Source organism: Mytilus trossulus, chromosome 13 (assembly GCF_036588685.1).
Source record: "Mytilus trossulus isolate FHL-02 chromosome 13, PNRI_Mtr1.1.1.hap1, whole genome shotgun sequence".
Classification (NCBI taxonomy): Eukaryota; Metazoa; Mollusca; class Bivalvia; order Mytilida; family Mytilidae; genus Mytilus; species Mytilus trossulus.
The window spans coordinates 48,640,324-48,666,270 of NC_086385.1; the positions used below are offsets into that span (position 1 = coordinate 48,640,324).

Sequence of the window (25,947 nt, forward strand, 5' to 3'; positions counted from 1 at the left end):
ACCGGAATTTGGTACACGTTAAATTCACGTAAATTCTAAAAGTAAGAGTATTAAAATAATATCTTTATTCATTAATTTTGATTAAAATCATGAAAAATGCCTTCATATTTTTGTAAATAAAATAAATTCACGTGAAAATGACATGAAAAATGTCACGTGTGACTCATCTGAATTACTGAGTTTTAGCTCCATCATATAAAACAATGGTGGTATCATTGCTTCATCTATGCAGGAATAGAGTACTTTAAAAAATTAGATTCAGTAAACAGTTTTATAATTGCATGGTTTTTGATGGTTGTTTAACGTTCAGTGGCAAATAGTTCTTGCATATTCGGGACGATACAGTACAATTTTGAAAACAGTTGTTTATAAAAACCCATTTGATGCACCAGTAAAAAAAGGTTTAACATTTTGTTAGCTGTGAAAATTATAAAGTAAAATAATGATCCTGATATAATACACATTTTAAAAAATAGAATGACAAAACTCAAAGAAAAATTCTAAACTTTAAAAGTCCCTTATTAAATGACGAAATCATAAGCCCAAAGACATCAAAAGAATGATAAACAGCCGTCATATTCTTAACTTGCTACATGCATTAGTATAGTGTACTCTGTGTGGTGTAAATGCGTGAGTTGGTTGCTCAACAAGTCGGACAAACCATGCAATTTGTATGAATTTCTTGAGATCATAAATGCATTCTTTATAAGTAAAACAAAATGCGAAATGTGAAAGTTCCAGCTTGAAATTTCACATGTCGGAGATGTAAGCCGGAGTCTGTACTCTGCGTGCTTTTTATATTTGATCAAAATGCCAAATCCAGCAACCTATCATGAACAAAAAATAAAGACAATTCAGACGATATGCGCACCTTTGATATGAGAAGTAGTACCTACAGGTACATCTGAAGCAAAAAGACTGTAGTCCTAAATAATTAGCCGTGTAAACCCTATACTACGGTAGAACGGACACGGGTAAAACAATATTATGATACGTACTCTATGCAGTTCATATAATGGAATGGTAATTTGAAGATCTAAAATGAAGTAGCAATGTAAGCAAGCTAACATATCCGTCATTTTGTCTTTTATGGAAAGTTGATTTATTAGCAATTATAGCGCACTTCCTTATTTCATTGTGGTTTGAATTTTCTCCAGAAGTACAAAAGTTTTAAAACTTAAACAAATATGTACTAGGAGACTGAAATGTATCTGTGATAATTACACTACACATACTTATCAAAACTTTCCAATTTAAGGGACCAACGTCTACTAAATCTACAAGTTATAGATCAAAAGATACTCATCCAAGAAGCATTAGTCACAATTTGCTTTATTTCTTTGGTTTTGATGTCGAGTTTAATGTCAAGATGTTGCTATCTTATAAATTGTATATTACATATCTCCATTTATCATTCTAACAGCCAATTGTTGTACAAATAACATTTTCCATACATTTGTTTGTTTTATTAGGTATTTCCACTTTTCCACGGAAAGACCTATTGTTTTTCTTCTGATTTTTTTTCTTTTTTTCTTCCGCCTAATTTTGTTCTGGTGATAAATATTTGTTTCGCAAAATGTCGCTTAGATATTTGGTACATAATATCGAACAGTTTATGCGCTTTTGAAATTTACCCTGCGTAACGGAATACTTTTCTTTGTAGGAGTTATCTCGCCAAACAAAGTTTTCCTTGTGTCCACGACTCCTTCGCAATCGTAAAAGATTACGACAAATTTATTTTACAAAATTGCTCGTTATATCCTTCGCATGTTTTGTCCTATTTTGACCAAAGTGATATGAACGCTCCATATGAGAGTTATTTCCCCTTATGCATTTGATATAGGTGATATGCATTTTAATTTTGTAAACCATAAGAGATAGAGACCTAGGATCTTTTGATTTGAGGTCCTTGGTCCCAAAAAATAAAAATTAGGTCAAGGTCAAAGGTCAAGGTCATATTCTAATTTTTGAATTTGGCTTATTTCCATTCATTTCCAGAAACCGTATAAGATATCGACAAATTATTTTTTGTAAAATGTTAGTTGCGACATGTCGTAACATGTAAATTTGATTGCATCGGTACGTTGAACGTAAAAGGGAGTGTTCTCCCCTCTTGTATTTAAAAATACGCGTATGATGATATTACTCATTAACCAAACATGATTTTAAAAGGCTGTGCCAATATTGAGCATAGAGCTTCATACTGTACAAACATGGAATATGCAAAAACTTAGATTTTTTTTTAAAGTGCTTTTAATTGATTCGTTATACTTTGAAAAATATGTTAGAGAAAAAAAAATGTTTTCGATCACATTATTACATCTCGTGTCTAAGGAAAGTGTTTCCTTAGTTAACGAGTCCAAAAAGCGTTCCATAATTAGACAAAAATCAACACATTTGCAGGCTACCTAGAGCAAAAGTGTGACTAGATGTGTGTATTTTGTTAAAATTACAAACTAAGGTTACCACTGCAAATCAAATAAAACATTTTTATCAGTGATGATGTTTTTGTAATACGTTGCTATGGCAACAGGAAAATGCAAAGGAAATTAAATTGTAAAAATTAAGGAATACGACCTGATTTGTATCATATAAATACAAATTTCTGGACTAACAGTAATATGATGTATTATGTAATCCTAATATTAAATATCTATACTGTTAATCAAAAATTTAAATTGGGTAGACTCTTAAGAGATTTGTTTGGCTGACGGTTTCAAAAATGCCCTTTTCCCGAGTTTTCTGAGTTTTCTGAAGTGTGCAAAAAGCTTAAATTGTTGGTCATGAATGTTTGCCTCTAATATTTAATTAACTGTGCATTTGTATTCAGATATCGTAGATCAAATTTATTCGTTCATTGTGTAATCATACGTTTTTTGATTGATTTAAGTCTGCCAATTGATATTTTATCGTGGGTTTTTCTATGTTGTGATGTTATGCTATTGTTTTAGAAAAAGGGAGAAGGTTTGGATCCATTAAAACGTTTAATCCCGCTGCAAATGTTTGCACCTGTCCTAAGTCAGGAATCTGATGTACAGTAGTTATCGTTTGTTTATGCAATATATACGTGTTTCTCGTTTCTCGTTTTGTTTATATAGACTAGAACACACCCGTGATATTGCGGGTCCGTGACTTAATTAAAGTATATAACTATGCGCAAGCCTTATTTTAGTATTAGTATTGTCATCTGATATAGTCGTGCCGAGTATAAGATACAGTTTTCTCTGCCTTCAAATCTTTCTGTTGGAAACCGTCGAACTGGAACTTATCAATTATTGGTAATATTAATTATTTGGAAAACAAAAGGTCCTGGAATAGAGTATTTTTTTTATCATCAGCATTGTCCTATATTAGTTATAAATAAAGTTGAATTCTTTGATTCGATGTTTTACGTCATGCCCGCTAACAAACTGAAAACTGTACCTATACGCCTTATTTTTAGTCCATATTTTTAGTATTCGTATTGTTATCTTACTGATTAAAATACTACAATAGGTAACAATTTGACAATTTTAAAAGTAGTGTCAATTCTATGGTTATAACCCGTGTATATAGCATATTAATTCTGAATACACCGTTTGTGGTGCGCCTGTCAGATGCGGATCGTACAGATAAGGTTATCGGTAACAGGTGAATATACTTTTGGTATCGGTATCGGACTCGACCCGGAACTTCTTAATTATTGGCAATATTAATTACGTGGAAAACAAAAGGGCCTGGAGTGGTGTAATTTTTTATCTACACCTTTGTTCTATATTAGTTATATTTAAAGTTGAATTCTTTGATTCGTCGTTTTTACGTGATGACGGCTGACAAATTTGACCTCGTAACTTTAGTATTATAGATTAGACCGTTGGTTTTCCCGTTTGAATGGTTTTACACTAGTAATTTTGGGGCCCTTTATAGCTTGTTGCTCGATGTGAGCCAAGGCTCCGTGTTAAAGGCCGTACTTTAACCTATAATGGTTTACTTTTTAAATAGTTACTTGGATGGAGAGTTGTCTCATTGGCACTCACACCACATCTTCCTATATCTAAGATATGGGGTGAAGACTTGAGATGACCTGGTGTCGCCCTACTGCTAATCTACTAACATTATTACACTGTTTTGTTTCATGATATAAATGTTTATAGATGGGATATGCCAACTATCAAGTACTGGGGACTAATAAAGGTAGATTCAGGGTTTAAAAAAAGGGGGGGGGGGGCTATTTAAAAAAAGAAAAGAAATTGGTTTAAAATGTCAAAAATGTTTACCATATTAATGGGCATCTAAAATTCACAATTTTAACCCTGTTTTATTTCACCAACCCTGGTTATGCCCCTTTAATGTAATACTTAGTCCTGAATTTCATAAATGATTTTTATTTTTTTAAATATCAAGTTCAACCTTTCCAATTACACAAATGAAATTTTTTATATGTTCAACAGTTTACAGAGCTGATCTGAATAGAATTCACTATAATTATTGATCTAACTTCTTTTTCAAATTAAAACACCCACAACATCCTATTTAAATAACCTAATGGTAATTATTTGCTCTATGTCAACTATGGTCAAGCATCTTCAATTCAAAACCTCTTGATTTTCAAAATCAGTCAATTTACATGATATTTGCTGGAAGTTTTTGAAACAATTTGGTACGAAATTTTACACTATTGTTCCAGACAAGTAGGGTTAATCTTGTAAACAAATTACCCCCTCACCTCACACATAAGGTATTAAGTGCCTGTCCCAATATTCAGGTGCATGTGATTTAGTGTTAGTCATTTGGTTGAGTTAATGTATCTTTGACATATACCCCATTTTCATACTCAATTTTCAAAGTCTGCCATAAATATCATTTCTTTGTGTAAAGTAAAAGCCTAAATCATGCATGATTTTCTAATTTATTAGCTTTAAATATTTGTCCATGCTGCTGGTTTTTATCATTGTATATAGCTTGCTATAGAGTATGGCGTTTGCTCAATGTTGAAGATTGTAAGAAGACCAATAGTAGACACACCAGTTTTTGGTATTTTGTGAGTATTTGTCTTCTTGGAATACTACAACTCCTTATTTGATGTCATCTGATACAAAAAGAAATCTGTCATTTTACTGTCTGATCCCTCATTCTGTAACTGATATATATCCATGGAAAGAATATACCTAAAACTTTAACTTAACTGCATTAATGTTGTATCTATTGAATAAGTATAAAGAGGGAGGGGTAGAAGGGATCATCAGTCCGAAATCCCTGGCTAAAAAACTCAAAACTCTGAGGTCCCAACTTTAAATAAATTTAAATCCCTAAATCGCGAAATTAGACAAAAAAATCCCGTATCCCGAAAAAGTAAATCCCGAAATCCCAGGGGGGGGGGGGGGGGGGGGGGGGGGGGGCGCATGCAGGAGGATTTTGTAAAAAAAATAAATCAGCTTTGATAATCACAAAAATAAATGGTTTGTTTTTTTGGTGGTTTGAAAATAAATTACCTGACTTGCAATGTATTGAAAATAAATAACTCCGCAGGTCTATAGCTTCTTGTGCCTTCAGCAGTTCCAAAACCCTTAAAAAAAAATTTGACTCGCTCCGCTTCGCGAGATATATTAGACAATACTTTTGAAAGAGACTGGGTGAAACCAAATGTTAATGCTATGTATGCACCTGAGATTACCAAAAAGTTTTTGTGGGGATAGGGTTGCTGAATCTTTAATTTCTGTATTGTGTTTTATAAACTATTGCATGTTTGCCATTTTTTTTTAAAGCAATGACATCGTTAGTTTATTTTTGATTATGAGTTTGAATGTCCCTCTGGTATCTTTCTTCCCTCTTTTACACCACATATGCTGGTTGCTATGCAATAAATAGTGTTACATAAGATATTTTTTAAATAAAAGATCATTATGCACATGATGCATAATTGATCTTTTTATGTTAGTTTAGTTTTTATCAGGTATTTATACTTTAAAATTGTGCTTGTTATTCATAAATTGAGCGTGGGTATTTTCAAGTATCAGTTGGTTACTAGGCATTTATGTCATAAATACGTGTTGCTTAGGATAGTTTTGCATCTATAAACGCACAATTTGACTGTTATTGCGTTTTATTTGGTCACCAGAAGGCTTCAAGTGACTTATTTTGTACATTTGTGTTACAAATCATCATTCAATATTTTCAGCCTTAGGAGGTTGCTATGCAAAATAGAAGGTTGCCATGGACATTTTATGCATATTTTTCTGCTCAATTGAATACACTTTAATACGACACTTATTTTGTCAGTACAAATTAAATCATATGTGCATTTTTTTTTATGACAGTGACAGGTGACAAAATTTATGTTTTTGTACAAAATTGCTTCCGAAACAGCAAAATTTTGGGTAGCTAATAAAAATTCAATAGTCTACCCAATTTTATTTTTTCTTTGAATTATATGATAGTCAATCATTTTTGTCAGTGCCATATTTTATATTAGATACACCTGGATTTTTTATAATTTTGACCCAAAAATTGCGTATTTTTGTGTAAAATTTATAAACTTGAACCCTTTGAATTTCCTGTTACCATAGCAACCATAAATAAACATTTTTTAAGAAAATATTTTTTTAGCTTTTAGTTTTAAAGTTATATAATCAAAATATTTACTTGCAATTACCACTATTCTTAATTCTAATATTATATTTCATGTCGGAATATCCTATTTTTTACCTCAAATATTGTCTCAGATTCACTAGTTTCTATGGTAACCATTATTTAACTGTCAAAAAAGTTTTTTCCCTCACAAATGATCGTTATTGTTTGTTGTATGATATTTTAAGCCTTAAATGTTTATTTTAAGCAAGGTTTGATGATTTTTTATTTTTTTCACTTTCCTACTGAAGCTCTATGCTTATTGGCACAGCCTCTTAAGACCTATGCTCTTTTGATTTGAGGTCCTTGGTTTATGACCTTGAAATTGATCTCAAGGTCATTGCTTAATTTGATTTTCTAGATTTTGACCTTTACTTTTACCTCATATGCATACATGATGAAGCCATGAGACTTTTGGCAAAAGGTATCAAACAATTTAATCTTCACAAAAACAACCGGAAGTGACCTTGTGTAAACCGGAAGTAGCTATTTTTTGTACTTTATTAATATAAAAGTATATAGAACCAGATATTTTTGGAATCAGTGTCAATTAACTATTAAAGTATTATAGGAAGTAACATTTTTCAAACCGGAAGTAACAAATTATCTTCCTTATTTAAAAAATATTGTATAGAAACTTTATATTTTTGGAATCAGCATACAATAAACTTGTATTTGACGATTGAAATGACATTTTAAACTTAATTTTACAACTTTCATATTAAATACACTGTTTTTGGTGGAAAGACCTTCAATTGTTCTCTGAACAATCAGTTTTTTTTGGCACTTGTACTTTTACAAATAAAATCTCATGTTACCCAATTTCAATAATAGGCGGTAACGTAGATATTTCTTTTTGCGTAAATGTTCGTTTACTTTGTCGATTTAAAAAAAACAAAATTAGAGGCAATGATCTAAATATTAATAACTAAAGCTTCAAGTGACGGGTGAAAATTGTAGGTTTCATTGTTGGTTGCTTCACGTCCAGTGGCAAATATTTCTTGCATGTTCAGGACGAACAATTTAAAACTACATACAATAAGTAGCTTTTGTAATAGAGGCGATCCGGGAAGATGGTCGAGAAAACTTGGACTGACACTGGAAAATGTGGATATATTTTGTGAGCACTATGCCCCTCAAGGCATCTATGGGCGAGTTCGGATGGGACTCTTTTGGAACTCTCGGGTTTGGTCCATGACATCATACTTCTTCGCCCTACATGTACATTATTTTCAACTCAAATAACACAAAACAAAACCTACACTTCAAACAAATACCCATGCAAGCGTAAATAAACACGAATATAAAATCTGAATGATTTCAAGATCTAGCTATTTCAGTCTCTTTCTGCCGTTTAAATAATAATTAGTCAGTCGTTTGCTCGTAAATTTTTGAGAAAAAATTATAACGGAACCAGTCTGACTTAGTGACTAGAACCAGTCCCAACTAACAACTTACGTTTAAAGTCGCAAGTGAATACATGGGGTTGTCTTTAATCAGACTGGAACAGGACCAGATTTTTTTTTTACTTTTGCCGAATAAATTCAAGTTCCCATGTATTTTTCAGCCTACGATTACTTTCTCAGGCCTCATTACGATGTTGATGTCTGTCCTGTGTAGACTTGGTCTATAGGATTACAAAGCTATATCGGATATACTTTGTACAGACCAATGACTTTCAGAGACTGTTTATACTTTGAAAACAGGGATATATATTATTTCAGTGCGTTCATTATGAAATTTGCTAAATGTTATATATGTGAACAACCATTTGATACTTAGCTATTTGATTACGGCATTGTTTATCAAGCCCTTATTTGATTAGTTTTGCTTCCAAAAGATATTGAGAAATTTGTAAGATGTTACCAAAACAATTCGACTTTAAGCAATGGACTTAAAACTGCTTATTTACATACAATACTTCTAAGAAGTAAAATCACAAAAATACTGAACTCCGAGGAAAATTCAAAACAGTCCCTTAACAAACTAAACTTAACAAATAGAAAACGGGTATAAAATGTCTGTCAGCACCATTCCATGCACGGTTGAATTACAAAATAGTAAATCAACAAGAGACAATCCCGATTTTGTTAAGAGCGAGATTGAAAAAATTGCTAGAAAAAGGATGTATTACTCAAATGTCTCGTAAGCCATATGTAATTAACCCTATAACTGTAGCTCATAATTAATAGAGGTTCAAAACTCAGATTAGTTTTTAGATGCAAGCCATATCCATCCACATGTAGTTAAATTTAAACACAAATACGAAGATACAAAAACTGCTAGAATATTATATGATCAAGGAGATTTTGTATTTTCTTACGATTTAAAAAGCGCATATCATCATTAAGCCTTTTTGAAGCAAATACTACATATTTAGGTTTTAAATGGGAGCATGAATATTATGTTTATAATGTTTTGCCTTTTGGGTTGTCAACCAGCGGATATATTTTACAAAGGAAGTCAGGGAAGTTATCAAATAATGGAGAAGTACAGGTCTAGACGATGGGCTCGGCGGGGGCAAAAGCATGACAGAGGCTATAGAAGAGAACGAAAAAATCCATTCCGATTTGGAGAAATTTGGGTTTGTTCTTGCATCAGAGAAGTGCAATTGGGTTCCTATTCAAGGTCTAGACTGGTTGGGTTTTCATTGGGGTATTAAAGAAGGGGTTATAAGAATTACCGAAAAAAGAATAGAAAAGCTTTTAAGTATTTTAGAAGTTTTCAGGATACAATTTCAATACGGAATTAGGCTTTTCCGAGAGAAATTCATTGCAAGTATTGTAGGACAGATCATATCAATGCAGCCTGTATTAGGAGATCAGGCACGTTTAAGAACAAGGCATTTGTATCAATGTATATTGCAAAAGGCAAGTTGGAACGCCAAAGTACTAGTTAGTACGGACGCATTCGAGGATTGCAGTTTTTGGGAACATAAAGCTGAAAGCTTTAACGAGATAGGATCTCGCGGTTAAGTCAGTGGACTTATAATGTACCACAAGATTATGATAGTTCAGTGATCCATCTGGTACAGGTTTCGGTGGTTTTGTTACCACTGGTTCAGAGGACGAACCTTTGGAAGTGTTTGGTAGTTGGTCATTGGTGGAACATTCCGAAAGTTCGACCTAGAGAGAACTTGAGGCTGTAAATAGATTATTGATAAATTTTGTCAATATCCTCTCTGGTAAGACTATCAGAGTGTTCACAATTAATCTGGATATCACACATATACTTAATATCGGTACAGTCCTTGGTTGGTGTAAACTTCCCGCTAACACCATACACATTGTACCATTACACCATACACGTTACACCTTTGCACCATACACGTAACACATTACATTATTCCCCATTCTATCTACACGATCCGAAAATACTCATAACGCAATTAAATTTCAAATATTAAGATTATTATTATTGTTTATGTTTACAATCCGAAAATTGAAATAAAAAGAACTTCATTTTCAACCAATGAATGTTTGACACTGTTCATTCACACCATTTCCGATCGCACGTTACACAATCACACCATGCCTCATACACAATAACACCATTCCCCTTACACCATACACCATAGCACCATACACTTTTACACCATACACGTTTTTTTTTGAAAGTTTACACCATCCAAGGGCTGTAGTAGGAAGATGGTTTTGCACAAGAACTCTTTGTTCGTTGATGAATTTTGCAGAGAGAATGCAATTAAGTTGAGCTTGGTTTGGTTACTAAGAGAATCGAACCAGTATGCAGACACTTTAAGTAGGGTAACAGATTGTGATGACTAGGAAATACAAGATGAGATTTTTCCTTATCTTAATCACGTTTGGGGTCCACATGACATATATAGGTTCACGCATGATTACAATGCCAAGTGCAAGCATTTTAACTCAAAGTTTTGGTCCACCGGGACTGCTGGGATAGACTCGTTTACAGAAGTATGGGGTCCCAATAACCATTCAATGCTTTGAGTTTCGTGGGCTGGTACGGACCTTGTTCCCGAATCTGCGGGGTTATGGTTAGTTGGTACATAATTCCATTGACTTGGAAAGCTAAATTACCTTATTTTCTCTAATCTATTGGCGACATAGATAAATAACCTTCTTGTCTCGTTACTGATGTAACCTAAGACCACTTTACTGTCTGTGTAGAATTTCACGGTGTCAATATGTAAATCCAAATTATCCACGATGGTTTGTGTAATCTCAACTGCTAATACAGCAGCAGATAATTCTTGGAATCGTGTGACCACTCGTTGGTGCAACTTTAGCTTTCCAAAGAATGAACCGTATGTTTGGTTTACCACTACTGTCGGTTGTGCGTAGATATGCAGCAGCTGCTATGGCTTTTTCTGATGCATCAGAGAAGACATGCAACTCATTTGCGGCAGTTTTGCTGAGACACAGCACGTACATACGTGGAATGATCAATGTTTCGATAGCAGTTAAAGAATCTCCCCAAGATTTCCACTCAGCTGCTGTGTCATCAGAGAGAGGTTGGTCTAAAAAAAGGGGGGGGGGCGAAAGATACCAAAGGGACAGTCAAACTCGTAAATCTAAAACAAACTGACAACGCCATGGCTAAAAATGAAAAAGACAAACAGAAAAACAATAGTACACAAGACACAACATAGAAAACTAAAGAATAAACAACACGAACCCCACCAAAAACTAGGGGTGATCACAGGTGCTCAACCGACGGTTTCTGATACTATTTTACTTGAAAGGAGTTTCCCTTGTTCAATCACCGGAGCCAAAAAATCCAAGAGGATCGTAGAGACTGTTTATCGTTGATAAAATTCCTCTTCGAGTGATCGGTTGTTTTCTGATGATAATTGAAATACGAAGTTGTCAGTGTTTACGTCCCAGACTACGTTGTAGGGGTTTACTGTCGCATTCTATGTCTAGATCTTTCAGATTTGAAGCAAAATCACTGGCATGAAATACAAACATAACCTCCGTACAATTAGAGGCAAACTTGTAAAGGCGTAAGTTTTCATCTTTAGCTAATGCTTGCTGTGTGTCCTTCATGAGCTTAACAGCTTCCTCTTTTGTAGGACATGATATTAAGTCGTCGTCGGCATAGAAGTCTCTTGTAACAAAGCTAGTCACATGACTGCCAAACTCTGGTTCTGATGCTTTAGCTGCTTTCCGGAGTCCAAGCGTAGCAACGACAGGTGACTGACTATTCCCGAAAACATTAACTATCACGCGGTATTCGACAAGGTTCTCCTGTAGGTCATTGTCTTCATGCCATAAAAATCTCAGATAATTTCGTTGGACGTTTTTGACTACAACGCAGTGCAACATATCTTGAACGTCTACAGTTACTGCGACCGTTTCTTTCCTGGAACGCAGCAGTACTCCCAAGAGATCATTTATCAAGTCTGGAACTGTTAGCAAGACGCTGTTAAGTGAAACTCCGTTACAAGTGGCGGAAGAATCAAACACACCCCTTATCTAATCGGGATTCTTCGGATGATAAACACCAAACAATGGCAAATACCAGCACTATTCATGGTCGTTCAATGGTGGAGCGAGCTCTGCATGATTATTGTCTAGGATCTTACTTATAAACGTGAGAAAGTGTTCCCGCTTTACTGGGTTTCTATTTAGACTAGTGTCTAATCTATTAGCACAATGAAGCGCTTGTTGTCTGTTGCTTGGCAATGGCTGTCTTGGCACTCTGAACATTAACGGAGCTTTCCAACTTACTTTCGAGTCTCCCACAAATTCGTTCTCCATCTGCTGTATGAACATTTTGTCCTCATATGACATTCCTGGCTTATCATCGTCCCCTGTTTTTCAAAGAGTGGCGATTGTAAATCTTTCGTTACAGGGTCTGAGTAATTTTCCCGGAGGTCAAACTTGCTTGTGCAAGGTTGACGGTTGTCCAGTAGGTAGAATGTTGGTTATTTTGACGTTTAATTCAACGGGCACGTGCTGCTTGTTAATGGAGGTCTTTCATATCACTACCCAACCAAGTTCGAATTGTTGTGCATATGGAGTTCTTGGTGGTCCTATGCGCTTGTCAAGCACGTGGTGGTCTTCTATAAGGTCTCTGCCAATTTGGAGAAAAATTGGGCAATTTTCCTCTAATGGTGGAATGCTTCTCTGAGTTCTTGCAGATAAGGGTGATGCATTGTAACTTCTGGAGTAGGAATTTCGTCTCTATTATTGGGAATATGATCATATTCTTTCAGGACCTACAGGTCAAATTTGTCATTACCATTAATTGATTCCATGACGAAACCTCTTCCTCTTCTTCCTGGAAGTGACAACTCTGCCGGAGCATGTTGATAAGGTATAGTTCTCCGGTTTATCTTTTACGTCAAAAAGATTGATGAATTCAGGCGATGCTATTGACAGGTTACTTTGGTCGTCAATGATGGCATACATCGGAATAACATTGTCCTGCTTAAATATGTGATAAACATACACAGGTAGTATTTTAGCAGAAGAATTTTCGCTATATATATATCCTTGTAGATCTCAGTACAGGTAGAGTTCACTAAGGTTGACTAAGTTTCAGCGGATTCTGTTAACTCTCTGCCGTAGGCGTCCTTGGGTGAGCTAGACTGAGAACTTGCAGATTGCTGTGGTCTAGTGATGTGAAGTGCGGTAGTGGTGTGTTGTTTACTTCCACATTCTTTACATCTAATGCGTGCATTTCATTCCCGGCTCCTGTGTTTGGTAGAATCACAACAATTGTAACAGACATGGTTGTCTTTCAAAAGACCTTTGCGTTCCTCTATTGATTTGGCTCAGAACGCTCGACATTCTTTTAAGGAATGCTTTTTATTGTGTTATTGTATTTGCTGGCGTCTCCAGATTGCTGCTCAACTGTTGTTTTATGAGTACCAATTTTAAATTTTGGGTAAGACGTGAACCTTGGCGCAGTACCTTTTGTATTTGGTGTAACTTTTGACCTAAAGATGAATCTAGGATTGTTTTTAATTCTGCTGATTTCACTGATGAATGGAGATAACTCTGTAAAATGAGGAAAGGCAACGTCGCGGTAAGATTTTTTATCTAGACGCCCCTGTAATCCACTTTTACTGAAGTCAATAGGGTAGTTTTTCAATGATATCGGTAGGATTTATTCCGGACGGTGAGTCGAAATAAGCTAGTAGACATCCCAGTTTGGGATTTTCCTTGTGATATTCTGTTTCTGATGTCAGACAGTTCAAAGATATGTGCGGTGACCTTATTCGTTAAGGTTTGGAATTTGACAAGTTTACTCGCGAGAGAGGCCTCCAACATTTATGGAGCATCATACCGCTCGCCAAGCCTCTTCCATAATCTTTGTATACCTTTTGAAAGGATTATTGGCGTTCGACACTCTTATGCTAATGGCATTTTTAGCAGAAACAGAACAGAGCCACTTGATCAATAAATCAATCTGTTTCGAGTCAGATACTTGTTACTCGTCTGTAACGTTTTAAAGCTTGCTTTCCATGAATGGAAGGATTCTGCCCGATCGTTAAAGCTTGTTAATCGGGAGAAAAGTAGGTCCTTACGCAAGATAAATCTAGTAATCTCCAATGTAGGATTGATTTGTTGTTGGTGTGCAACAGGGATCTCTTCTTTAACACCTTGTTTTTTTGTGTTCAGCAAGGATCTCTTCTGAAAGGCCTAGTTTTTGTTTGCCGGTTACTATTCCCAGATCTGGGATTAAGGTAACTTTTGGTGACTTAGTATCGGAAGCGAGACAGCAGATGTCTGTGACGGCAAGTCCAGTGCCACGGATGGTACGAACGCTGTTGCTTCATGACTCAGCTCAATCTTATCAGGAATTTGTTTTGTATTTTGTGTCTTGTTATATCTTGTACGGCAGTTAGTACATGATGTTTGTTTACGAAATCTTGCACACGTTGGAGCGGGTTTTCTGTTCCTTCAGGAAAATCGTCTAACGCTTGACTGTCGTCATATTCTAGGATGCGAGCCTCAGTTTCTGCGGCTGTAGCCTCTCTGTGTGCTTCTAGAAGGTTAAACATGGCCTTCAGCTCGGCTTTTTCTCGGCTTATTCCTATTCAATTATAGTTTTTTTTTGCGTGCGGCTTCCTGTACCATCTCAGACTTTTTGCGTGCTGCTTCTTATTTCATTTTAGTTTGCCTGACCAGGGTTTGTTCATCTAACATTGCCTCCTGTTGTAGGATAAGTGAATGTTGTTCGACAAAGTCGTTTTTGATTTAGCGGACTATGCTTTGGCACTCTTCCTCCGTGCAATGCTAGGCATGTTAGAACTAACGCTGTATTAGGTTTTCTGACCCTTTAAGCCTGAGGTCCTTGTTTTAGTGGATTTAGACTCAGTGAGGGCATGGCAATACTCATGTAAGGATTCCAATGCCAGTTTCACTTTGGACAGACGAAGATCCAATGTGAGGTTAGATGCGTCTATGTCTATTTGACTGTCCAACGTTCTGGTCCTTTTATATAAAGCCTTTGAGTCAACGATAATTTGTACAGGCTTTTATAAGATTGTCCTGGATTGTTAATTGTTGAACCAGACACAAGTTGATTCCTTTTTCCTTTTTCGATATTCAAATATTGAAAAATGTTATAAGTCCAAACTGAATTTATTTTTTCACAAACATTTTTTTTTTTCTCAAAATTATTTTTCGCAATTTTTTTCCCTCAAAATTGCATTCCTCACAATTGTTTTTCCTTAAATTTGTTTCCCCTCAAAAAATTGATTTCCTCAAAAATGTTTGTTAAATTTGAATATTGAAAAAGGAAAAAGGATACAACTTGTGTCTGGTAATAATTGATGAAGTTCATTAGGAGGCGTGTTGATTTCCAATAAAATCATCTCTTTTGTCGTAAAGTTTTGTCTTCAACCGACCTTCATTGTCAATTTCTAGATGTAAGTCAAGATATGAAGCCGACTTAACTGTATTTGTAGTATCCTTTATCTCCAATTCGATGGGATAGATGCGATCCACATAGTCACCAAATTTTGAATTGTTTAGTGAAAGAACGTCACCTTTATAGAGTTAAAGGATATTGCTAACTTCTTATCTTTCTTCCTAAGAAGTTCCTGCATGAAGTCAGCCTCATAATAATAAAGAAACAAGTCAGCAAGTAGAGGGGCACAGTTTGTTCCCATTGGGATGCCGACAGTCTGTTGAAAAACACGTCCTCCGAACGTAACAAATATGTTGTCGATCAAGAAATCAAGCATCTTGATAATATCGGTTTCAGAGAATTTTTTGTTTGATCAAACTGACAGCGGAAAAAACATTGACCCAACGTCAATTCTTCTTCAGTTATTCTTCTTCCAATAATTTACACCATACCACCTCTGGTGTATTATCGCAAATTCGTATCATATAGCATCCATATTAAAAACAACCGAGTAAGCATCTACTTAATCTTAGAATAACCATGGAAGTAATATTGAATTCAAATATTACTTCCATGGAATAACATAGCTCAGGATATGAAGACAAGTGCTGTTGAAATGATTAAGTTTCATGAAATTATGATGATGTGTACCCTTTGGCTAAAATGGCTGCATTTTCACCTCAAAATTTATATAGATTACAGACAAACACGTGCATAGTATGCCCTATTTATATAGAAATGTTATTGCTTTGTCATCCAAACACAGAGGCAATGATTACCATAATATATCAAACGAATGGCTTACTACAAAAAAATTATGAATCTAGCGAATATAAACTTTTTATTCCTGTGGTCATACTGCTGTTGTTATGCTCCCACCGTATTGAGGTTTATCCTTGTTCTTCTGTAAGTATGTACATTCTTCCCTTACCTATAAGTACCTCCGTATATTTCCCAAAATTCGTTTCTGTTCTCTTACTTTAGTTTGCCTGAACCAAATTGTGTGAAACTGATACGCAATGCTTATAACCACAATTCACAAGTCAAGTTTGAATTTTAGTTTGCGTAACTTTTACCATTTTAGCGTTTAATGCTACTTTACAAAATGAAAAGTTGCTGTAAATTTAAGTTTCTGTTCTCTAAGTATAGTTTGTCTTAACCAAATGTTATGAAACTTATACACAATTCTCATTACCACAAACACTGATCAAGTTTGAATTTTGGTGGATTTATTTTTACTGCTCTAGGGTTGTGCCGTGTTACAAATGAAACCGGATGCTCTGCAGGGCAAAGCTTTATACGACAGCAGATTTCGAACCCTGAACAGTTGGGACAAGTATGGCCACTACATTCAAGCTTGATACAGCTCTGACTTTGGATTGCGATCAAATTGTTGACATGACATATTGTTTTCTGACACAAAACAAATGTCAAGATCTTACAATTCTATTGCGCAATACTGTATAATTAGAATGAATACACAATGTTTATTAACCCATTATTCATATCAAGTAAAATTAAATTTGGTAGTGTCACATTTACAGTTCTTGAGTTTATAACGTTAATGCTAGCGAGGGCATTATTTGAGACCCATGGACATGTTCCCTATTTTTTTTTATATAAAAGCCTTTAATATAAATTCACTTTCTTTACAGTCATGACAGTTGTATGGATTTAAGTTACTGTAACTGTCTTATTTATAAGTAAGGATGCAGTATTGTTTGCAAAGAACCAATGCTATCCAAAAGAGTTCAAAGAATGAACATATATTCATAACTATAGTCCACAATAAAGGTTGTCAATAATGAGAAATGTTTGTACCATATACATGTAGAAAGCTTTAAAAGGCCCCGATATGAAACATGTGGAACAATTCAAACAAAAAAAACTTACGTGTTAATTTACTAAAAACAAATATGAAGGCCCTAAACCAATAGAAAAATACTAATTCACAGGCCCTTGAAGTTGACATGGCATGGGTACTTGAAAAAATTAACAGAGCTTTCTGCATGTATATTTCATTATTTTAGATCTACAGTTTAAGGTTGCAATCATGAGAAAATATCAAAACTTTTTATGATAAACATAAAAAAGTGATTTTTGATAATTACTGACGAGACAATGGTTTAGTTTAAAACATCAAAGCTGTGATGAAATTCATATTTGAAATAATACACGTCTATAACCTTTTTGGATTAATACACAGCTACAGTTGCAAACTTTCCAGAGGTGCTATCCAGCACTTTGATTCTTTCACAGCTTGTATTCCGATGATTTTTTAAATGTGAAACAATACGAAAAATTAAAAAAACAAGTAATTAAGAAGTGATTATGATATCTGAAGAAATAACATAAAAAATGTGGTGCACACGGAACAACTTGCATAGCGTGTTATTTAAAAGTGTGCATCACATGTTCGAGAAAAAATATTACACTCGTTCCTTATAATTTAATTTTAAATTCCATTCTAAGGAGTAAAACTTTGATGACTTCACGGCCACATGACAAAATTATCTTTATGAGCTGATAGACAAAATACTTTTAGCCAATAAAAAGACGTGTTTCATGTACTTCCAAAATATAATTAGTACACACTTTACAAGTCGAAAGATAAAATAGGGTTCATGATAACGTCGAAATAGTTCATAGTTTTACTGATGATTCATCAATTAAGCGTACGAAATTATTGCAACACAAAATTTGTAAGGAAAAGAAAATATTCCTGAAGTCATTTTACACTAGAATATACATTTATTTCAGTTTGACGAAGACTATTTACAATTGTTCAGTAGTTGAGTTTTTCAAACATCAAATATCAATTTAAGGAGCATACAATTGACAGTTGGACCAATGCTAGTGAGAGATCAGCCAAAATATCTATTGCTGAAGAATCCAAATATAAATATACTTATGTATTATTCCTATATTTGAATTTATCAAAGTAAATTATCTTAAAATTACCATCTTAAGCTGTAACTGCCGAAACACCAAAATATCATCGGATCATTTCCTGCAATATGGGATGTGTGGTTGCTTTTGTGTTTTATTAAGAAAGATCCACATAAACCTATATGAGGGAGTTTGTTTGGATAACCACCCCAATTACAGATTATTTAACTGCCACCGGAGTCCAATTTATAACCTGGGGCTAAATACGGTAAATTTTCTTAATTAGACATAGGATAATTGAAATAAAAACAAGCTATCTTTGTTATTGATTAGAAGACAATGATCATCTTATTAGGAAAGGCAAGAATGTTGTTAAGATTTGTTGACTTCTCCAATCAAATTATATACAAACTATATTTATAGTTTCAAAGGGATACATGTATCTATTTCTAAAAAGAATTGCAATGCATTGCCATTGGGTCATTGATGTTAAAAGGATTTTTTATTCTTTTTTAATTCAATTTATATACATGTATATCATAACATTTAAGAAATCAACTGATTATTTATTCTATGCTTTAATTTCAACTCTGATTGAAAATGATGTTTTCAGGAAATATAATACAAATAAAGTTACTTCGATTAAAGATGTAGTACAGAACTTAACGAAAGACAGACACATTTCTTATTTAAGATCTATTTTATTATTTCAAATCTATTTTATTATTTTGATATTAAAGCTCTTGAATTATTGACAAGCACATACATCCATTTGTTTAAAAAAGCCAGATATAAAGTAAATTTAGGTAGGGGATCTGGTTGCTCATAATACAGCTTGAGACAAAAGATAGAAATAAGGCAGTTGCTTAACTCTCAAGTATTGTTGATGCCTAATATTTTATCTGTACTTTAAAGTGATAACATACATATTTTCCTTTGAAATAGGTTGTTTTTCATCAAACTATTTTACTAAAGTAATCGAAATGTAATCGAAAAGTAATCGATGATTACATCCAATTTTTTGCTGCAATCGATTAAATTACGATTACATGTAATCGAAAATGTCTTCGATAACAGATTACTGTCGATTACTTGAAAAAATGTAATCAATTACAATCGATTACGATTACAGATTACGATTACCCCATCCCTGTGAGGGACACAGAATCTTTATGACCTCTGTTTTTGTCACATAAACGCATCAATATTACGCATTTAAAATTTACTGAGAAATATCGTTTAATCACTCGCAGTCGATAACATCTGGAAGCCGCTCAAAAAAAATCCTGCACATGTATATACAAATAAATTTAATCTCAATTGTAAATGGTAAATGATATAATTCGCATTAAAATGAGGTTGAAAAATTTACTTGAGGGCAAATAATACGACAACGACATTATCTAGTTTGTTTTTGCAAAACTGAACCAAACTGAAATTTCTAACGAAAAATCATTTCAATAATTCGCTTTTATAAAGGATTGAGACCATGAAAAATCATATTTTAATTTTGTTTATTTAAATCGTAGCTGAAGTTTCGATTATTGATGCGAATTCCTATAAATATTGGGTTTGTACATTTATATCGTTTCACTGGAAACACCGAGAAGACCACTATTTAAAGCACATGTAAAACTACATTTGCTGTATTCTGATTTATTATAATTGGTTTCAAGAAATTCATGTACTGATTTAAAAAAAAAGTATGGTAAGATCATAAGCAAATAAAAAGTTCAAATTTTTGTTCTATTAAACCTTTGAAATACACAAGTTTTATAATATAAACTATGAAATGGATAAAATAATATGTTCATTATTCTTGTCATTATAGTTTCATTATGGATGATAGAGAGAAAGACAGGCAAGGGAAAAAAGGTAAAACATGATAACTTATGTACATAATCATGTCACTACCACAGCTCAGCTTAAGGCCTCTCTGGATCATTTGAAGGTCCCTACTATGTATTGGTTACCTAATTTACACAAAAAACCCATCTCGGCCTCTAGTGAGTGTTCAACTACTAATCTTTCGGTGCTTTTAACTAGTTCCTTAACATTTTTTAGTTTAAAACCATCTTTTGAATGATTTAGATAAATTACGTGCATTTGATGGTCCTTTTGATTCGGTTGACAGTTTTGACTTTTCCACTCTCTTTACTACACTTCCACACAATCGAATCAACTTAAAGTTTTCGTATATAAATAGATGATCGTTTGATAAATATAATTGCAAGTTTATTTAGTGTTACTCATATTAAGCATTTTTTTCTAATAAGAAATGGTAAATATGCTAAATATTCTTACTGGAGGTGAAAAGAAATAATTAAAATCACCAAATTACTCCTTAACAACATTTATGTACGTTTTGGCAATAAAGTTTATCGACAGCTTGTAGGTATTCGTATGTGCATCAATTTCTCCTTTAATAAAAGACTTGTTCCTTTACGAGAGATGCGTAAGATACCATTTGGAACTTCAAACTCATAAGTCGAAAATAAACTGACAACGCCATGGATATTGTTATGTTTACTTTTATGAATCACTGTTGATGGCCAAACTTTGTAAAGAACCGTCTAAATTCCATTTAATTGACATATACAACCCTTACCGTTATCTTGATGATATGTTTTCGTTAAATAATAAAGAATTCTCTAACTATACTATTCTGCCGAAATTTACGAAAAGGAACTTACTTTAAAATAAATCTAATATGAACAGCAATAAGTGCCCTATAGTTGCCTATAATTTCTTACATCCACTTCATTTGAACTTTGGTAGATAGTTGCCTCATTGGCAGTCTTACCACATCTCCTTATTTCTATAGAATATTAATACTTACTTTTTTTTTACAATAATGCATTAGATAAGTATCACAACTGTTCTTAGTCGCATTACTTGATAACGTGCAATCTGATTAGGGTCTTTCCGCTTTGAATTTTCCTCAGAGTTCGGAACTTTTTGTTATGTTATTTTATACGGGAGCAACTTATGCATTTTATTTGTTTTTGTTATTTAATTAATCACATTCTCAATAGTTACATTTCATTAAAAATTATTGAGAGTTATTGCATTCACGAAAGGGTATGGGATCGTAGTTACGACGTAAGGAAAATATCCGATATCATTTGTGAAACGGTTATTCAATAACGGTCAACCAACTCGTGATGGTGTCCGTAAAATTTACGAAGGTATGATTTCAACTTCACCATTTGTAACTCTTGGTTTAATAGCTTCCTTGTGAGCAGCAACCCTCTATCAAGAAAATCATGAAAGGAAACGCAAGCACGGGAATAGCGTATCAAAGGAGATACATATACCCCGTATGCAGGTGCTGCTGGAATGTGGTGCTACTTACAAATGGAAAATTCACAATTAAAAAGCTGAAATCGTCTCTTTTGTCGTAAAGTTTTATTTTCAACCGACCCTCATTTTTCATCAATTTATAGATGTAAGTCAAGATATGACGCCGACTTAACTGTATCTGTAGTATCCTTTATATCTAGTTCGATGGGATAGATGCGTTCCACATAGTCACCAAATTTTGAATTATTTAGTAAAAGAACATCATCTATATAGCGGAAAGTAGTGTTAAAGGATATCGCTAGCTTCTTATCTTTCTTCCTAAGAAGTTATTCAGCATGTATATGATGTACGATATACGGTTTTGCTTTTGGCTAAATACTCCTAGTCTCATTAAATATCCCCACCACCCCCGTAAAACGGTTGCAAATAAACGATTTTTAGACACATATATCACATAATTTGTTAAGATGACGTTTGCGGTCGTAATTCCATATTCTTTTTTTTTTAGTGTTATTTGTGATAGCTGTAACTATGTTGGTTTATATGGTGGGTGTTTTACAAGATTGCAATGCAACTTGTATGGAACAGTGGATAAACCATCATCGAATGGAGCCATTAGATTTTGTTCTTTGGAAAACAAAACTATGCGAATTGGTGAAAGGACCATCTTGTACTAGTTCAATGAGGATAACATTAGCAGACCATAATGATGCTGTTATAGATTCGAACATCGACCCTATTGAATTAGTACGAAATCTTACATCGTTTCAAAATAAGTATCAGGAGAACATGCAGCAAGATCATGAAGATAGACAACATGAAGATATTAGTAAAACATGTAATATCGCTTTTAACTCTACATTTCTTGCCCAAGACCGAGCAGACCTAGATTTCAGTACAAGATCCAAATACAACTACATTTTATGCAATACAACAGGTGAAAATGAAGACAATGTAATAGTATTGGACAGAAGATCAACCATATTTAGGATAAATGATATTTTTAGTGATTATTCTATAAAGAAAAAGAGGAATTTCATTCACATAACGATACGTGCTAGACAGGATTCGGATTGCACAATACTGTTGAACGAAGCTCTTATTTTTATGACTATAGTCAACTTTAAGCCAGATACATATGAGCTTACAAACAAAAAGTATCATCCAAATATTTCAATAATCCAATACTTTAATCTAAACAAAATATATGTAACCAATGATGGTCAGTCATTCATCTGGTATTGGATATGGGGAATTAACATTTTATTCATAAGCCTACTTGTAAGGATATGGTATTTTACTGGTAAAATGTTTGCGGGAAAATCTTTTTATCGCTTCACGTGTAGTACATTTTCAACAAACGTTTGTGACCCATCAGTGATATCGACACACACACCATTTACTGATATTTTAAAAACATATATTAGAGATAGAGCATGGTTTAGAAAAATATTGTTAATTTGTAGCAGCTATGGTACAACATTTCTTATGATAAAGATTGTATCCTGTATGACAGGTGTGATTGATTCAAATCATGTAGTATTCATTTCTGTACTTTTTAATGTACTACTTCTGATTCTATTCATGACTGAATGCTTTGCCAAATATAACAACCAACATATGACATGTTTGCCGGAACCTTGTGAAGCATTTGAGGTATATATTTTAATATCACCAATGCTCTTGTGTCTGATACACTTCTCCGTCAAAATTTCGTCAGTGCTGTATAAACAGTTATCTTCATACGACAAAATGGTCCGACTGTTTTCATACCTATCCAAAAACAAGGGAAATAAACTCTCTATATTTGCATCTACCATATTCTTTATCCCTTTTATCGCTATTGTATGTGGATGTGCTACCAGCATCAACAAAAATTTATTAGCTCTACTTTTTGAAGTATTTCTCATTGCTTTATTAAGGATTGATTTTTGTAATATCATGTATTGGATATTTCGATGTATTGTGTTCATTTTTCATTGTGGTATTGTTCAATATATCGTATACGCCTGTATGCAGGTTATTTCAAATTTATATCATCAACACGCTGAATGGATGTTCTTACATAAAGAATGGATCGCTATTATATTTCTATGCATGTCATACCTAAGAGATGTTTCAAATGAATATCATACAGTTTTGAAGCAATGTTTACAATCCGTAGTTAGCCTTATCACGGTCAACAAAAGTATGGATTGCATTAATTCTGGTAAGGTAGCAATTTTAGCTGTCAACGAAAATGAATCTAATACTGCATATACTATGAGAAATGAACAAGGGACAATGAACTCAAATGCGCTTTTATTTTATCATCACGGAGTCCCACACGTAACGTCTAAATTCTATTATGAATTAAGAAAATTGCTAGATCAGATATTAGGATCATCATTTTCTATGAAAAGAATACTTATAATAGAAATAGAGTCATTATGTTTTCGCATGCTTCCTATCATTATTACAATTCTGGTGATAAATACTTCAAACCTTTCGATGGATAAATTCGAAGGAGTGCAAAAATATCTTGTAACTTTTATTTTGTTTGAATTATATTCAAAGTTTTTATTCAAACGTAAATCCCCCAAAATAGAAATAGATTCTAATCCATATTTTAAAACTAAACTACAAGAATTAATAAGTCAACACAAGGAAGTGTTTCATATAACTAATATCAGTAAACAAAAGGAAAACTTTCCTACAATGCCAAATTTAATGATGATTGTTACATTTATGACTGTGGTCTTAATATTAGTTCTTTCACAAGTAGAAAAATATCCATCAAACATTAATTCAACTATTATACAATTGTGCGACCATTTGAATTTTTCTTCAATTTCCCACTTATTGCAAGGTTTAATTGTTTTGATACATTACCTCTTTTTTATATTGCTATTGATGAATTCCTAATGGGTAAATCCCCACACATAATGAAACTACATTTTTTGTATGATGTTACCTTGTACAAAAAATACGACTGAGATCACAATCTGTTTTTATTGGGATTTGTGTTGCTCAGTCTTTAGTTTGCTGAGTTGTTGTTTGTATATATTTTTTTGGGGGTCTTTTATCGTTTTCAAATGACACTATCACTTCGTTTTTGTCATAACTTTGTCAGTTTTTTTTGCCAAAACATTCTCAGTTTGTTATTACTCCGACATTTTCAATTTGCCATGACATTGTCAGTTCGTTTTTGCTCTGATATTCTCAATTTTCCAAGACGTTGTCAGTTTGATTTTGAAATGACATTTTAAGTTTGGTTTCGAATTATAACGCATACAACAGATATATCTTGAGATTTCAGTAAAATCTGTGTTTTTTGTCGAATAAAGTACATAGTATACACAATTGCTGTTAATATAGTGTTTGCCTTTGAGTTGTAAGGTTTCATTCTACTTATGATTTTTGAATGACCTCTTATAATCTTCTGGGTAGTTTTTCCTGTCTACAAATTGCACCAGTATTCGAGATGATTTACATACATTTGCTTACTTATAATTTGTAACAAGACTCAACGATAGGATTTACCATGTACAAGCTTAAGGCCGTACAGTATAATTCTGTTTGTGAAGTGTCTGTATTTCTGTATCGCTTTGGTCCAAATTGAACAGAACATCCTGAGTGTATAATGAGCAATTAATAAAAAATAATAAGTTTGTCCTTTCGTTTACGGTTGCAGATGAGTAGGAAAACGAACAAACATAATAACAAACACAAAAATATTTTAACATGTGATAAAGTAAGTAGCATATCCTCAGGAAGATTAATTTCCTGGTTTGCTATGAATATATAAATTTGTATAACCTTAGATGGTCGAACGAATTTTGTTTTCATTTGAAAAATTAATAAAAATGTTTGGATGGTTTTAGATCTGTAGACAAACGTAATATATATTTTAATAAAGTTTTTAGTTGCCTTTTTAACATAAATTATGTTACGGGTATTGTATTATTGAAATTTCTGTTATAATTTTGAACCTGTTTCACTCATCATTTTTAGTCTAGGCTGAGTCTTAAGATTCTATGTTGTGTCTTGTGTGTAACTTTTTTGTCTGTTTGATTTTTCTTTTTTTAATCATTGCGTTTAGATCATTTTCGATTTATGAGTTTGACTGTTCCTCTGGTATCTGTTGCCAATCTTTTAAAGAGGAGCAAACAAAAGTTACATATACAAGCTACAATCTTTACTGTAATGAATAAGGGTTTATTATTATTTATTGTGAATTTGTTTTGCTACGAATGATTCAACTAATTTTAGTGCAGCTTCAACATGTTCAATGTAACTTTTACTTTTAGTACTTCATGAGCAGAA

At 33.5% G+C, this 25,947-nt stretch overlaps 1 protein-coding gene across 1 annotated transcript in view; it reads left to right on the forward strand.

The window, feature by feature from the left end:
* Positions 1–25,216, forward strand: part of LOC134694638 (uncharacterized) — a 37,888-nt gene extending 12,672 nt beyond the window's left edge. Inside the window, exons 2-3 of the mRNA XM_063555677.1 lie at positions 20,171–20,214; positions 22,151–25,216. Coding sequence (XP_063411747.1) covers positions 20,171–20,214; positions 22,151–24,546 — 2,440 coding nt within the window. The 3' untranslated portion in view covers positions 24,547–25,216. The remainder of the gene's footprint in view (positions 1–20,170; positions 20,215–22,150) is intronic.
* The last annotated feature ends 731 nt before the right edge of the window (positions 25,217–25,947 follow it).